General features: G+C 42.5%; 2 protein-coding genes across 4 annotated transcripts in view; one reads left to right on the top strand and one right to left on the bottom strand.

The window, feature by feature from the left end:
* LRRC39 (leucine rich repeat containing 39) overlaps positions 1 to 8630 on the top strand; it is a 113110-nt gene extending 104480 nt beyond the window's left edge. Inside the window, exons 8-9 of the mRNA XM_069232168.1 lie at positions 1165 to 1301; positions 1671 to 8630. Coding sequence (XP_069088269.1) covers positions 1165 to 1301; positions 1671 to 1726 — 193 coding nt within the window. The 3' untranslated portion in view covers positions 1727 to 8630. The remainder of the gene's footprint in view (positions 1 to 1164; positions 1302 to 1670) is intronic.
* The window catches only part of TRMT13 (tRNA methyltransferase 13 homolog), a 108770-nt gene continuing 92773 nt past the window's right edge, over positions 1302 to 17298 (bottom strand). For all 3 annotated transcript variants that reach the window (XM_069232166.1, XM_069232165.1, XM_069232167.1), the window contains one exon: positions 1302 to 2242. In XM_069232166.1, coding sequence (XP_069088267.1) covers positions 2059 to 2242 — 184 coding nt within the window. In that variant the 3' untranslated portion in view covers positions 1302 to 2058. The remainder of the gene's footprint in view (positions 2243 to 17298) is intronic.

Raw genomic sequence — 17298 nt, 5'->3', positions numbered from 1 at the left:
AACAAGTGTTTAAATAGAACCTGCAAAAGTAAGATAAAGAGATAGGAAATGCATGGAGTTGGAAGCAAGAGGCATGAGGTGGAATGAATAGGCAGCCTTGGCATTCAGCAGCCCATCTTTAGGCAGCATTCGAGGCAGGCCCCGAAGATTTTTTGGGGGAAATATATTTACCCATCTATATATGGTGTGGGTGGGTGGGGGTGTGTGGGGGTGTTTATATGTATAACTGTTTCCTTCTTTGGGTTTTCTAAGGACTAACTATAACATACCCCAATATTAGCAACCATTGCCTGTAACACTGGCAAACAAAGCTCAATACCAATTGCCCTGCCACTGTGTGGCACAACTATTGCTCCAACTCCTTAGACATATGGAACATCTACCACCAAAATGTACTGACATTGAAAAACATAACACACTAACAGGGCATAGGATGTTCACAGGTCACTTTACGTAAACACTTCCTGGTAAATCAGTGGCTGTAGGGGAGGGACCCAAAGTTTTAGGACTTTTTGAAGGCCTACATGCACCTCCTGTGCTAGAAATATGGTCTTACATCTCATAAAAACACAAGATAGACCTAATGATTTTGACAATGCTCTTATAAAAATGTTCTGAGTCTAACAGCTAGGTAGTGGAGAGTCAGACAAGTGCGAAAGCCAGTCATAATAATAGTAACACTGTAGTATGCAGAAAAGAATTGTGAACACCTGCATGCAGAGAAGGTTAGGCAGTGCTTGATTTGTAAAAGAATGAGTGCCAGTGCCCAAAGCTCTGCTCAGAAGCTTACAGCTGGTGAATTTAGATGTTGGTGCACCAAATACCAGGCTGCTGATCTACCTCATGCCTCTTTCATCCACTACCAGAGAGTCCCTGCCCGTTATCTAATTTATGCTGGTTCCATCTTGCTCTCTTTGTGAAGGTTTTTCCATCCTTCCCTTCCTCTCTCTTTCAGATTTGTGTTTTTCCCTCTCTTGCTGTTGATAATTATCTGATGCGGAAACATACGTGCTGTGGCCACCACTGACAACCACAGCCTCAAATTAAGCACTTAGGTTATGATTATATGATTAGTGGTTACAAATATGATCTGTGTTGGTGTAAATTATATTACATTTGGTCAATATTAAGGGGCATAACTGGATTTTTTTTATGTGCTAACAGATTTGTCAACTTCAGGGATAATCCTCTCCACCTACAGGTAACATTACCACCCTGTGAAAACCCAGATGAGGAGGATGAACGAGAACTCTTTGGCCTAGAGTTCATGCACACATACATACAAGAATCACTTCAGAGAGGTGGGGAAATTATTCTTATTCATTCATTCCGTGACTACATACAAAAATGACATAAGACCTAAATTAACATTGGTACAAAGTAAAGTCTAAAATTCAAGGGTATATTATTGTAAAATGTAGTTATGTATGGTCATTTCAGCAAGTATACTTTGTTGTTCTCTTTAAAATTACTGCTATTTTTTTTACAAGCAGGGAAGTGAATTCCAACCTTGAGTTCAGGATGGCAGCTTCACGTTATTTCTCTAGTTGTGTAAATCATCCATTAAAAATCGATTTCCCAGCTTGAAAAAACTTACTTAAAGATAAGAGTGATCAATGTACATTTATGGATGTGCATGATATTTTAACAAGATTATTTTTTGCTTTCAGAAACCGGAGACAGTTATGCAGCTGTTCTATCAGTCAGTATTGAAATGGAAGGCTAAATAACACATTCCGTGCCCAGCTTGCCAGATCTGACACATGCCAACGGATTATACCAAGGATGGTGTTCTTGAAGTGAAAGCACTGCACAACGTACATCATGTGTGACCGGGGAATATAAATGTGTAACAAAGACAAATGTTTCAGGCAGTGTGACATACTTTTTTGATAGCTGCACTCCACAGGGAACTGCTTAAGTAATCCTTTTCCAGTCACACAAGATGCTAATAAAAACCGTTAACATTGTTGAACAAGTGATAAGTCTGTAAACAAGGTTTAAAAATTGCAGGCATATCTGCAGCGATTCCAGCAAAGTACGCCATCTTGGAAAAGGCTACAACAATGCAGAGTGACTTGGCACAGCTGTCAACAGTACGTTCTCCAAGGACACTGCAGTGTCTGTATAGTATTGCAGGTCGGCCCGATACCCCTTCTGCTGTAAATAATGGATGCGCCCACGGTCAATCAAAAGCTTGCAAAGACGTCCTATGTTTTCTCGTTCTTCGACAGTAAGCAGCCTAGGAAGGAAAATAAACATTTTACAACAGCATATTACAAAGGAAATGTCCACATTCAAAAACATACAAAGTTTGAGTCCTAAGCCCAGTTTATTTGTCAGAAGGATTGTATATGCCTCAGCAAATATGATCAATCAGTTGTACTTCCTAAACAAATGAATCGTTTTGAAAACGGAGGTGGGGGTTAACATGACCATGTCACACTAAGTGATTAAAGAAAATGTGCTTATGTATATTAACATTTCAAGGAATCCTGCTCCAAAGAAAGGACCTGCAGCCAGTTGAGCTAGCTTAACAATCGTGCATTGTTTAAAAATTAGCATCCACCCACCAGCATCTCGTACCAACATCTCAGCAAAACTGTTTATGAGAACATGGCATGAAGAAGTAAAAAAAGATCTCGCCTAAAAGCAGAAAAAATGATCTGCATGCTAAGACAGTTACTCATATTAGCAGAGACAACACCCTTCCTGTTGACAGATGTTGTGAAGATTTCCCAGAGATTAGCAAAAACAAAAGTCATAAATTAACATTTCAGATGCATGGTATTAGGCCCAGAATCACTGACTGCTGGGAGCTATAAATACATGTAAGAAAAAAAAAGAGTACAAAGAACAAATGAAGGGAATGCATGAACTAATTGCAGCCACAGATGATTACTCTAGCCCGCATCCCAGTCCATTGTTATTTTGCACACCATGCCACTTTGGTTTGGACCCAGCCATACTCAAATCAGTCTTGACCCTCCTCCAGTGGGAACAGTCCACCCTGAGTGGCCAGGCCAGGTCCCCCCTGAACCAGAACACAAGCAACACTGGAACACTTTCACCCTAGTTAGAGATTGTCTGCCAGGTATAGCCTGGTTCCAGTGACAGTGGACAAATACATGTAGCACTAGTTGTATCAGCAGTAATGTAGTAGCATTTCCATGAACTCTGATGAAAGATGCATGCGGAAATTACAAAAGTTAAATTGATCGAGGGGCAGAAAGAATGCGTATTCACTTCAATAACCTACCTGTATAAAACTATTCTTATCATTAACTTTTGCCCACTTCTGTTTCTCTTGTCTCTCAGGAGTACTTATCTTAAGTAGCAACACCACTCTCAGGAAAATATTTCTTTCTGGTTAACACATTTTAAAAGAGGTTGCTGAATTTATATGCTAATTGGGAATGTGATCTTTGAGATCATACTTCTATTTACACTTGTACAGTACTTGAAGCTCCTCTTTTTTCATAACTATATATGTGTAAGGAATTCGAATTACAATTTCTCTGAGAAAATTAACAGGATATGTTACAGTCACTAGTGCAGTTTATACATGCTACAAGTTATTCTTCTAGCATATTTAAATGTGCTTGTCTTCTCCGAGATAGCTCTGATTTGTGTTCAGTATTCAACAGCCTCGTAATCTAGAATGCCTTCTGTTTTCATTTCGGATTCCCATCTATAGTGCCCGGGGCCCCTTAAGGTAGTGACTAGGGTATCCAACACCAAATCAGCACCTTCAAATTACTGTTAGGTGGGCAAACCTTTTCTCCTGTGCCAATTGTTTGGTTTTTTCTGCTGTCATTCAGTCTAATAAATATCAAGCATTTACCAAACTCCACAATATAGATGTCCTGCCTTTGGCCATGATTCTCAGTTTCAACGTGAAGCGTATTTGGGATTGGGCAAGTTTCAACAACAGGTCTTTTTTAGGTGTTGCAAGAGACCTGTTCCTCATCTTTGCAGCTCTAGAGTCATCCAGTAAGAAACTTATTTGTGTCTCTTATTTATGTTTCCTATCTGTTGAGCTGCTACGAGTATTTACTCCTCTCAATGTTGGCTTCCCAGCACGAACATTATGATGGGTCCCAAAGTGCCACTTGATATCCCAACTTTGGTGCCCTAAAATGACAGAATGTCTGAAATGCCTCTGTAACCACCTCCTTGGGAATTTCCAGGGTCTCTGGAATTCATATGGTTAGATAACTTCTAAAATAGTATTCAAGTTCTTCTTTCTGAAGGCATTTTCTATTAATTGCATTCTCTGATCTGCTTCACTATGACACTTTGCGGCTTCCATGACTCAATTTTGGATCCCCTCTACGTCACCCCACATCTGTTTAACTTGTTTTGTCAGGATGTGTAACTTTAATGCCCAACACTGCTACGGTCTCTGATAGCTTGTTGAATTTGCTATTGAGCACATAAGCAATTCTGTCAATCCTTCGCAACATGTCAATCTCATTCCCCAGTGATCTGTGTCTTAATGTTGCTGTTCTTCTGTGTCACCCTTCAGTGTCTGTGCCATTACCATGCTGGCACTCTGCGTCCTCACAAGCACTTAGTTTCATCATGTCTCCTCTGCACTCTGTGCACTGGGTCTGCCAAATGATCTCAACAGCAATTCATCCACTTTCTCTCCCCTAACCAGTGTCCTTCTTGGGTTATCATTACTATTCATCACAATCTTGAGTTTTGAGGTGCCAGCAAGTCTTCCAGAGATCCCCCTGAGATTACATTCGTAAATCCTAGTGCTACCCACTCACCTTCTTGGCGCCACTGAATAAGTGAGTTTCCACAAGGAGCGAGGCAAAAGTGATTAATTGGAGACCCATGTGACACCCGCGATAGGCAGCAAACTGCCGGCTTGGATGCCTGCAGGAACAGCCGAAGGAAGGAATCCACACCAGTTCCTCCAACTCTATGCACGAGGCATATTCTATTATATACAATGTATTACAAAGGTAAACAGCATGAGAGGCGTGCATGAGGTAGAATGTATACTCCACAATATCACATCTTTGCCCCCCCCCAAAATAAACAATAAATAAATATAAATAGACTAATAATGAATAACAAAAAATAATGAATAGACAAAAGAATAGTTAATACTTATTACCAATGAGTATTTTGCCAACACAACCTTATGTGAGGAGTATAATGCAAATGCGGCCTGTAATAGGTACAAGAGAATGAGAAGGCTGAACAGAGTGCCTTTAATGCATTATGAAATCATTCAACCTCTGTGGTCTCCCTACTTCACGTTATCTTATACAAGCTGCTACAGGATGATTAGTAGAACCTGCAACCGTCCCTTTTCTAGGTTCAAGTATGGGTTGTACCGAATGTACTCAATCTAGATCAATACTAGAACATTTCTTCTTGCTTATAATGTTGGTTTGCTGCTTGTTCCTTCGTAGTTTTTTCTCCAACCACTTGATCTCCAAAACCTTTTAACCAGGTGGGAAACAAAGAAGAGTGGTCTTTTCTTCCTCTTTAACAAAAACAGAGTGACCCCAGTAGTACAATGTGGTGTAGTGTTGTATTCCCACAGCTTCTGTTTAAGGAATTGTTTTACATTCATGCCAGAAGCAAGTGCAGTCTGCTTCAAAAGCACTGAAATGCCATTTTAGAGACAACTTCAGCTCAAGCTACTGAGTCCGTTTGCATTATACACACACAAGAGGAAGGGCATTCGAACAGAAAGGAAACACAAGGAAAAGCTGGGCGATCTGTTACAGGTGCGGTTCCAATAACCACCTCCGCAATCATGTGGGTTGCCCGGCTAATGGCAAACGTTGTTTGTCATGTAGGAAAATCAGACATTTCCAAGTGGTCTGTAGAAGCAACAAAAACCCTATCTGCATCAGCAATGTAGATGCAACAGTGAAGTCTGTTACAGGCTCCATTAGCAATGTAGTACTCACGACTGAATGTAACAGGATCAGCACTATTGTGAAAGGCCCTACTTGTAATGCCATTATTGATAACATTTTATTGCAGCTCATGGAGAACGCTGGTTCACCTGTCACTATCCTCAGAGATACTACTTTTTTGATAAATGGGGCAGTGACAAAGTGTTCACTCCACTGTATACATGGCCAAAAGGCATTCGGTGAGAAATATATTGTCATGCTAGTTTATTTCACAGCTAAAATGAATTGCTTAGGAAGGGAAACTGTTAAAGTGTACATTGTGGTTAGCAGCAAGGATATTATAGATAGTCATGAGTTGCAAAAATGGGCTTATACTTTTTGCTGACCTCAAAGGGGTACAAGCCTACCAGGACAGTATTCTGGTTTTCAATAACTCATTAGAAGAACACGATAACACTTTGGAGAAGGTTCTAAACATATTGATGCAAAGAGGGAAGACAATTAGGAAAGACAAGTGCACATTTTGCACCAGAAAATTGGGATACTTGGGGCACACCATACCTGCCTCAGGTATAAACCCCAATTTTTCCCTGATGAAGGCTGTCGAAGAGGCAAGTGCACCTGCTGACAGGGATGCTTTGCCCTCTTTCTTGGGCTTTGTCGAATACTACGCATGGTTTGTCTCTGGTTACGCAATTGCAGTTGAGTCTTTAAGATCTATGGTTAGGAAAAGACATAAGTTTCAGTGGTCTGAAGTAATACAATCTGCTTTTAACAAGGTAAAAGAGTTGATTGTAGAAGTTCCAACTCTTGCTGCATTTCGTGAAAATTGCACCTCAATAATCACTGTTCACGCCAGTCTGCAGGGTCTTGAGGCAGTCCTGATTCAAATGGTTGGGCACAGAGGACAAACAATTGCATTTGCCCCGAGGTCACTAAGACAGTTGGAAAAGCAGTACAGCACAATTGAGCGTGAGGCCTTAGCATACATCTGGGCAGTGCAGAAATTCAAAAGGGAGAATTTTCCACAATGTATCTGCAAGGTTGACCAGGTTGGTGTCAAAATTGTATGAGATGCCATGAATAAAGTGGAAGACTGGTTGAATGCCTGTTAACATGATCAGATTTTGAAGAAATTCAGCCAGTACACTGTACAAGGATAGCCCAGGATCCGATGCTTGCAGAGTGATCTTAAAGCTTTTGCCCAGGTTGCAAGTGAACTGTCGGTTGTCAATCGATTGATCTTAAGAGGTGACTTATACGTGGCTCCAGCTACTATATGTAGTCTTATCATTGCCAAAGCACATCAGTGGCATTTGGGGCCTACCGAGACTTCCAACCGCACTATTGGTGGCCTGCCATAGATGCACATGTGAAACAGGTAACTGACAAACGCCATGAATGCCCACTGTCCAATAAACTTTGGAAAACGTGAAAAACACCTTTAAATCTTACTCCATACCCTGGACGCAGCCTAGGTGAAATTCGGTCTTGATTTTTCAGGACCATACATCTCCCTACCTGGGGACATGAGGTACGCCATCCTACTAGTTGACTACTTCTCTAAATGGATATATTTTTCCTTTGTTCATTCACCTTCTACAGAAGTTGCAATATCATTTTTGGAGCAAGTATTGTCTAAAGAAGGTTCACAAAAATGTTTAGTCACAGATGATGGTTCCCATTTTGTCTCTGTACACATGCAGGAATGTCTTGCCAAGGAAGATACCAAGCACTTGCATGTTGCTCTGGACTCATTGTATTCAAATGCTTTGAAGCATCATCCACAAACTGTTTCTGAAGTCTTTCGATAGCCTTGACATATATATTCCAACGATCATCACCAGATTGACCACGAGGAGCTGATACGTGTGGTAAATTGTCAAATATTGGTTGGCCTGTCTGACCCAAACTGCTGAATAATGCTGCAAATTTTCGTTCTGGGCTATCACTGCCAGAATCGATAGCCACAAGATGATTCTCAAAGTGACATAAATACTGTGCTCATTTGACAGTGGGTTTGCCAAGCCGTGCCAGAAATGGAGGTGGTTGAGTGATTTGTTGTGCTTTAGCCATGGTACCAAATTAGAGTTAATAAACAGTAAGCTGAAGTGTTGAAGCCTTTGAAGGCTGAACAACAAATACTGTGCATAACACAATACCAGAGAATGCCAGAATTAAACTGACCTGCAGATGCTTAAGAGAGTTGATTCTCTTGCAGGGAACTGCACACCAGCGTACAGAAGGCTGAAATACTGCTGAATGCGAGTAAACAGTAATAAATGAAATACGCTAGTAAAGTAATTGTTAAATTACACTCCAGCATATAAAATTCTGTAATGAAGTTAAAAGCGAGAAAACATTAGTAATTGTACATTGCTGGCGAAGAAATTGTTAAATTTATGGTTTGCGGCAAGATATGAAGAGACTGGGCACTGCTGGTGTAGGGTGCAATGAACAATCCAATATGGCTGCTAGTGTGAGATCATATGCAAAGGCGTCGTTATGTGAACCCACGGCTCTGAGATAAACTGTTAAAAGTACGCCATATCCAAGCAACGTCTTTGTAGTGATGTATTGTAGTAGGTAGATGATGTAGTTGTAGAATTGTTGAGTTGGTCTCGGGCTGTGTGACGGGGGGAGATTCGAAATAGGAGTGTTGAGTTTTTACGGTTGGATGGAGCGGATGAGAGAGCAAGACGCGTTTCTCCTGCTTTGTAAAATAAAGGCTGTGGATCATAACATTTGTCTCGGCTGGATAATTACTGAGGCAGAACCTACAGTCATGCCCAGCAATCAGAACCTCAGAAGTGCACACGTGCCGTGCCTCAATGACGAAGGGGTGGAGTAGAGTGTGCGCACATACAAAAGTATATTACCCTAAAATAGGACGGTATCATGTATTCTTGAAGAGCTGGACAGGCTGGACTCACTGAGCAACACGGACCTGGGAAGCAACGTGGATCCAGGGTTGCTGTAGCAGTTACCGATAAAATTTTGGTAAAGTGGGAGTTTTCCCAAAATGGAGGAAGCTGAGGCAGCATCTGCTGGTGTGGAATCTCATCGCCAATATGAAGTGAGCGGATACCGGGAGCAAGGCAAAGGTGGTTTGTTGGAGATCTATGCCCACGACAGGCAGCACCCAGCCAGCTTGGAATCCTGGAGGAACTGCATGCATGAGTCATATTCAATTATATACAAAGCCGTTGCAAAGGTAAACAGCACGAGAGGAGTGCATGAGGTACACATGTATACATCACAATACCACACCTATTTTTCGGTTTGAGAAGAGAAAGGAACAAGCCGTGCAATCTGAATAGGCTTGTTCAATTCTGCACAAGAAGTCACTTGAACTGCAGCACCAGATTAGAGAACCTTTGTAGGACCTTCACAAATTGGAGTGCGAAGCTGCAGGAATATAAGATAAGAAATACAAAGAAAATAAAAATCACCCCATGTTCCATGTCTGGGTTAAGTGCATTGACGCTCGTGCTCTGATAGGTGCATGAATGGGCAGCCATTACTAAACGTTGAGGATATATAACTCAAAGTTAATCAGCTGCTTGCCTTGACTAAATATTCAACTGTCCATCCATGCAAGGGCTTATGGATGATCACAAAGTCTTGAGTTATGACCTTACTGTAATCAGAAACTAGTGAATGGTATTTAATGAGGTAAAAACCCTGAAAGATTAGTGTGAGCAAGGACAAGCTTTCTTGAAGCTCCCTATCGTTTGAGCAGAGCTTTGTTGGATGTGCCAGGTAAATTACAATACAGTTATAAAAAGGCCACATTACTATAGCAAAGATCAAAGCAATTTTCTGAGTTCTTCGTAGAAGGTAAAGATGACATACAGAAGAAAGAGAGAACATTTTAGTTACTTGTTTTACTTAGGTTGTGAAATGGCAGTAGTCATCAAAGAATGTGTCAACAAGTAGTTTGCAATTCCACCCCTCATCAGCAGGAAATTGCACAGGCTATGAGGTGTTCAATTTGTTAACATGGAGTGGTGTAGGATTGACTGGATCCAGTCCTCAATCCACTGAGGTTCAGCAGACTTGTCTCATCCAGGTCTAGATCTAGATGAGTTAGAGGCCAGCTGCCGCTTTGTGTCTGCAACTGATTCCTTGAAGGCTGGGAAAGATGGGAAAGAGCTGTATACTGTCTACATATATGTGAAACACAATGTTGAGGATGTCAATGATGTTTATCGATGAGAGTCATGTAACTGCTGAGGAGAATCAACAGAAGGTGTGAACCTTGAGTCACTCCAAAATGTATGGAGTTTATGACTTATTGAGTGTAGTTCTGTAGGACCAAGTTGAAAAATATTGTGCAGAAAACCCTGTACTTTTTTTGCAACAAAATGCTGAACATGCTTTTTGAGAAACATTAAAAAACAGATATTTGAAAGCCTTGATGATAATCTCTGAGACTAAGCTGTCTGAATGATATTAAAAGCAATGATGACAAGGACGGAGAGGGTAATAATTATAAACTGTGGGATAAAATACCTCTCAATCACCATCTCACGGATACTAATCTTATTAACCTTAGGAAGCAAAGAGATAGACGGGACCTATAGGGCTGAGAACATGTGGGGTTCAGGATAAACACAATTATTTGTAATGGAGTCTTTAGTATATGGAGTTATTTTACATGCTGAATAGTTCAGGATACAAAACATAATTGAGAAACATTAAACCACTCATTTTCACACTTACAGGATCGCCACAGGGAAACGTAAAGATTGGGCTGTGAGTGACCCTTGCATTTTAAATCAACGGTAATGTGGCAAATAATTTCTTTCTAGTTATCTGCAGTTGCTAAGGTATCTGCCTTGGTCCACACATAAACATATACCCATTTTGATGCACTAGCCTCAGAGTGAACCACCTCTTCTACCCTGCATGACTGCATCTGAATGACACACAGCCTATCCTCCAGCCTGCCATTACCAAAGATTCAACACTGAGTTAATTACAACAATGGCTCCATAAACAGAATAAAGCCACAGTCAGCAACTAAAATATGCAGAAACAACTTATACCACACTGTGCAGCTTACATGGAATCAAAGGCCTGGTATTTATCTGGTTCAGCTTTCACACATATCACGCACACCAGAAAGCAGAACATTTCAGTTCTGAGCTGGGAAACTCCTGCCCAATCATTGTTTAACTCTACAAACACACCCAGAAACTTGCCAACCCTGAAGATATGAGCTTAGGTTCTGTGAAAGTTCCAGGCCTACATGACTTCCTCTACTTTGCCTCAACCTATTTCCATAAATGACACATGCCCAGTGTGGCGCTGCAATCCTCCCATGCATCAACGACATAGATACTGTTATGGAATGTAGCTTTCCACCATCCTTCTCTAAAATACTGCCCGTGAGCCCAACTGTGCTGGCGTCTGGATCCCTAATACTGATTTTTGCTGTCATAGGTAAACCTAGATTATGTGTGTGTGCCATGACATAGACCTGTCTCATGGACTGAAGTCTTGTTGGTGGTGGAAAGCTACTGCCTTCACCAAGAGTTAAGCTGCACATGTGCAGTGGTGGCAGTTTATTATGTAAGGATCAGTATTAGTGAACAGGTACTTTTTAAATTGTGTTATTGGAGTGAGGTTTGCAGGCTCACTCATTTTAAATTTCTGCTGCGGTACATTAGTTTGTTGTGAAGTGCTGCACCGAGCACTTGGGAAGGCCAAAATGCAATGATAATGCAATACTGGGCAGTGTGTGCTAAATGTATATGTGTGCCTATACAATACTTAAAAGATGCAGTGCTGTGTAGTGCACGTATAGTGAATGCATGTGCTGGATGTATATGTGCCTATGAGCAGTACAATACATGGAGTATACAGTGGCGTGTATTGTGAATGCATATACTGGATGTGTGTGCGCCCTTGAATGGTACATTACATGCAGGGTACAGTACTGTGCAGTGAGTGTAGGTTGTGTGTATTCACTGTGTAAGAAATTGGGTTGTTGGTTGACTGGGGTGTGAGCCATTGTAAAGCAGCAACCACAATTCTTGTCAGGGGGATAAGGCACAATCAAACCCCAAATAAACCTGTGCTCACCCTCTGGTAGCTTGGCACATAGCAGTCAGACTTACCTTGAAGGAAATGTGTAAAGTATTTGTGCAACACTTCAAACAGTAAAACAGTGAAAACACCACACAAAAAGGACCCTGCACCAAGTTAGAAAAATAGAACTTAATTTAATAAATAAAACAAGATCAACACAACAAAAATGCAGTAAGTGGAACTTGAGTTATGATTTTTTAAATAAACTGTAAAACAGCACTTAAAAGCCTAAAGTACCAACCAGGGATGTCCGGTCATGCTGGACCTGGAAAAAATCAAAAGTTCAGGCCAACTGCAATACAGCGCAGATGGACTAGAATGACCCAGTTAGGGCCACTGAACCAAAGCACTGTAAATCCGGAGTGCAGAGCGATGTGTCGGTTCCGAACCACGCAGCAGAGGGGATGCATCACTTTTCTCCACGCAACAGTGGAGATGCTTCAATTCCGAGATGTGATGAGGAAGCAGTGCAAGTTCCCGATGCGTCGACATGGAAGATGTGTTGGCCAGTCGAGGCCATGTGGCGGTTTGATGAGTGCAGGGGCTGCCATGCGGAGTTTCGCGTCATCATCGAGGCTGCTGCCGATGGGGATGCAAGGACTTTGCACCAGGAAAAAGATGCAGTGCGGTCCGAAGGCAATGCGCTGGTTTCAAGATACGAGGCACAGCGACAATGAGATCCTGTTTGTGCCAGTTTCGACCCATGCAGTAGAGGTAATGCCCTGATTTTCTCCATGCACCAGTGGCGATGCAGAGATTCTCCCACAGCAGAGATGTGTCGGTTCTGCTGGTGCAAGCACCTTTAGGCCTACTTTCAAAGGTCCAGGATGGGGTGGCACCACTTAGCAGGACAGAAACTCAGAATGCAAAGTCCAGGTGCAGGAGCAGTGTGGTTGGAAGTCCCCGAGACTTCAGATCATGAGGTCAGCCAACTAGCTCTTGGAGTCACTCTGGGTCCCGTGTTTGAGAACTTCAAGCCCAGTCTCTCTCACTACCAGGCAAGAGGGCAGCAGGCATAGGGCAGCACAGCAAAGCAGGAATCCAGCAGAGTGGCAGGCCTTCAGCAGCACAGCAATCCTTCTTTCTAGCAGTGTCCACTAGTTCAGAAGTGTACTGAAGTTGTGGTGTCAGAGGTCCAGTACTTCAAAGACATGCCTTTGAAGTGCACAGTCTCTGCCCTTCCTGCCGTGGCTACAGACCCACTACAGGGGGTTATGCAGTCCTGTGTGTGGACAGGCACAACCTATTAAGGTGTGAGGCTGTGCCCAGTACTTCCCTCCCATCGTGCCCAGGATGGCCCATCAAGTCACACTTAAGCTTCCATTGAGGGGGGCTATTACGGAGGAATACACAAAGTGCAGCTGTCACCCCACCCCAGACGTGATCAGAGACAGGCGGAAGGCACCAAATGGCTAAAGTAACAAAGTGCCAACTTTCTAAAAGTGGCATTTTCAGAATTACAATTTAGAATCCGACTTCACCATAAGTTAGGGTTTTAAATTGTGATTCAGGGGACACCAAACTCAAAAAGTGTATCTCTTCCAGATTGTGAATTACAGTTACAAAATGCAAGAAGGTAATCCCAATGGTAACCTATTGGAGGGATGGGCCTTGCAGTGGTGAAAAACTACTTTAAGAGTTTCACCACCAGGACATGTAAAACTTAAAAGTACATGTCCCACTTTTCAAATACACTGCACCCTGCCCTTGGGCTGCCTAGGGCCTACCTTAGGGTGACACATGTATTAAGAAGGAAGGTTTGGGCCAGCAAAAGGTCTACTTTGTCAGGTCGACATGTCAGTTTGAAACTAACACCGGCTCTGCAAGGGCAAGCCTGGGTCATGTTTAAGGAGCTACTCAAGTGGGTGGCACAAACAATGATGCAGGCCCACTTTTAGCATTTAATTTACAGGCCTTGGGCTCATAAATGCACTTTACTAGGGACTTGTAAGTAAATTAAATATGCCAATTGGGTATATGCCAATATTACCACATTTTAGGGTAAGAGCACAAGTATTTAGCACTGGCTATGAGTGGTAAAGTGTGCAGAATCCTAAGGCCAGCAAAAATGAAGTCAGCCAAAATAGGAGGCCTGAAGGCAAAATGTCAGGGGGAAACAACACCAAGGAAGCCAAGTCTAACACACTAGGTATATGTGTGGCCTGTATTGTGGGACTATCCAATTTAAAATCGCTCCTTCTGTGGCAAACAGCTTTTCAAGAGAGGAGAGAGAAGAGAAGTGGACACTTCAAGAGAAGCAGACTACCAACGTAAAACTTATTTGGTGTCTAGAAATGGACTATAAGAAGGGGAATTTAAATCCCCAAGAACTGTTTTCTGTCAAGCAGCCAGACAGGCTGTGTGAGGGGAAGCTCTGCAAGACTTCTGCCTGTGACTAAGACTGGGAGCCAAGGCCTGCTACTCTCCCCGGTGGGTGAGGGGACATCACTAAGGGAATCCAAGACCACCTGCCTGGGAGTTTGGAACACCAGCACCTGACTGCCTGCAGAGACCAGTGTTCCCTGTGGTGAAGAAAGTGTGCTGGAATGAGTGAGGTCCAGTGGGGAGCCCCGTCCAGTGACTCTCTCTGTGAGGTGTGAGGAAACGGCTGCTGCACCTATCAGACTAGAGCCTGTGTGCAGTGTTGAGTTGGCGACACTGAATGCCAGGAGGTGCCCCCGTGAAAAAGACTGCCTTGCGGTAAGGGCCGTAACCTTGAGCTGTAGTGAACCATGACCCATAAGTCAGGAGGGGCTGCTGTTGAAGACTTCATGGTGCTGATTAGGAGGGAGCCTGTGTACTGTGAGATAATATGTCAAAGAGAGTGAATGGGAGCATCAATAACTGACCTGAGCTGCCACCCCCTCCAGAGAAGTGAGAATGCTGAGGGAGCACCTGCGCACCAACCCCCCAGGTGGGGACTTGCAACAGGATCATCACAACCATCCCCCACCAGGAGACGAACCAGACATTTACCCTGCAGGAGGGGGCGCAGAGAATTTCCATGGGCTTCAGGAGTGAGGGACTCTGCACCAGCTGAGTGCAGCCATCTCGGCTGCGTGTGGCAGACTCACCCAAACCCAGCTACTCCGTGCACCTGCGGATGGGGCACACTCAGGAACAACAGATGCTCCATGGCTGCCCATGAGGGTAAGATTAACTTAAGGCCCTGCAGCCCCCCCAGGAGAACTTGCTGCTAGTTAGCGCAGAAGCGCTGGAATGCTATTGACATTAAATTAGAGTCAAGGTGGACTCTTGAGACTTGGACTACTAAGGGGACATACCCTAGATGTTACCAATAGTGAATGGGGAATAATCATTATTGCTAACACGGACATGGAGTGAGGCAGGGAACTGCCAAAGAAACATTAGAACCCCGACCTCAAGGGTGGATTGTGTCATTATTGGTGAATGTTGTATTTTTCTTTTGGGTGGTTTGTGGTACAAATGAAATACTTCTCTTTTTTCATGAAAAGTGAGTATTTGGCTGGACAAGGATTTGTTGCTACTGCGGAGTGCATTTTGAGGTGTGAGTTGTATGGATACTATCCTGTATCCACACCGCCTTGGACTGTTTAACCACGTTACTACTGAGGGTTAAGTGCAGAAGGGGTGCTTTCCCATTTACTCAGAATCCATGTTAAGAAGGGCCCCAAGACATCAGGAGTAAAAAAGTTTCAACATTCACAATTGGGCCCAGTAACCCCTGCTTGCCCCTTGGCCCTCTGAAAGGGGTTTTGACATACAGGGTGAAAGAGTAAAGGGTATTGAACAGCAGAATGTCATGATGGTTAGACAAGGAGTTTTATACATTTTACTGAGGAAGAAATGTTTGCCTCAAATTATTTTTTTTCCACTGCTTTGATTGAAAAATCTTTGGCGTAACGAGTAGTTTTATTATTTACTTGGTATATATTATGAGTCTTTAGCCCATGCCCACAGAGGTTCAGAGACTGATTTGAGATATGGGTGAACAGTTAGGTAAATGATCATCTTTCTTACAATACTGCTGCAGTTAAGCCCGTCTTTAAGCACTCTCTGTTTTGGCAAATAACTCACTGTGCAACAGGGATTGAAAAATGGCTGCCCAGGATCACAAAATATGGTCAAGAGGGTTAATGAGGATTAGAAGTCAGGCTTCCTGTTTGCAACGGTGCGCCTCTTCCTAATGGTTCAATACGTTATACTGTAAAGTTTTTGTAACAATAACATCTGATTATTCCACTGGTAAGCAATGTAAGCATAGCCTGCATGGATATTAACACCAGATGTTTCTTTGCCTTCATAAGTAGAGGAAAATAAAAAGGGAGAGAGTTAGTCTGAAATGTTTTATAGAACTTTCACATGTTATTAAAGTCCTGGGTCTTATTATGCTTTTTGTACCAAATGCAACTGAAAAATAATCCAGATGTCCTATGAGCTCATGCAGAGCCTCCCTGTCTGAGTCTGTATGTTCCAATCTCAAATTTCCAGCATTTCTGAAATCCAGGGGAAAATGAATGAATGGATGAAATACTACTTCTAAAGTGCAAACAGCTGCCTCCCGGTGCTGCTGGAAGGAGTCAATTATCCTAGCCTATACCTCTCTGAAAAGGGATGTATTCAGGCCTTTTTATTTTTTTTTTTTTTTTTTAAACATGCTTCAAAGTCTTACGTCCCTGATTAAAAGATCAGACATCTCTTCTTGGCAGATACTCTATAAATCTCTGAAGTTGAAGAGGTCCTTTTCTGTGGATAGCTCTAAAAGTAATTAACAGGTCCCTAAGGGTAACCCTATTGTTCACAGGTAGCTAATCTAGATGCTTAAGTCCGGGTCGAATTTACTGTCTTTTGGGAATTTTTACACACAGGCTGTTGCATTTTGCAGCACTTGGAGTTGTTTTAACAACTTTGCAGGAATCCCCAAAATGGGAGTTGGAATAATCCAGTCTGGAAGTCACCATAGCTTGAATAATTCGCTTTCTAGTGTGAACTGGTAACAATTTTAAGGCCTTTTGCAAAGACTTCTGTAGTCCAAAAACCGGTTTGAAGTGATCTCTCGGATTTAAGGTTTAAAAGACAGTTCTGTATCAAAATTTACCCCAAGATTTCTTACCACCATAACAGGCATCTGGGGATCTCAAAGGACTTTAGGCCATAAATTCAACTGGAGAAGAATTGCCAAAGACTAGGGCTTCTAATTCGTTAAAGTTGAGTTTAACACGGTTCGGTTGCATCCAATTTGCTACTCTGACAAGGCAACTCTGGAAGTGTTCCACCAGGTTAGCATATGTGAGCCGAAAAGAAAGCAGAAGCAGGGTGTCTTTGACCTAGG

The sequence above is a fragment of the Pleurodeles waltl genome, chromosome 4_2 (genome assembly GCF_031143425.1).
Source record: "Pleurodeles waltl isolate 20211129_DDA chromosome 4_2, aPleWal1.hap1.20221129, whole genome shotgun sequence".
NCBI lineage: Eukaryota > Metazoa > Chordata > Amphibia > Caudata > Salamandridae > Pleurodeles > Pleurodeles waltl.
The sequence above is the reverse complement of the archived record's forward strand: the minus strand, read 5'-3'. Positions and strand labels throughout refer to the sequence as shown.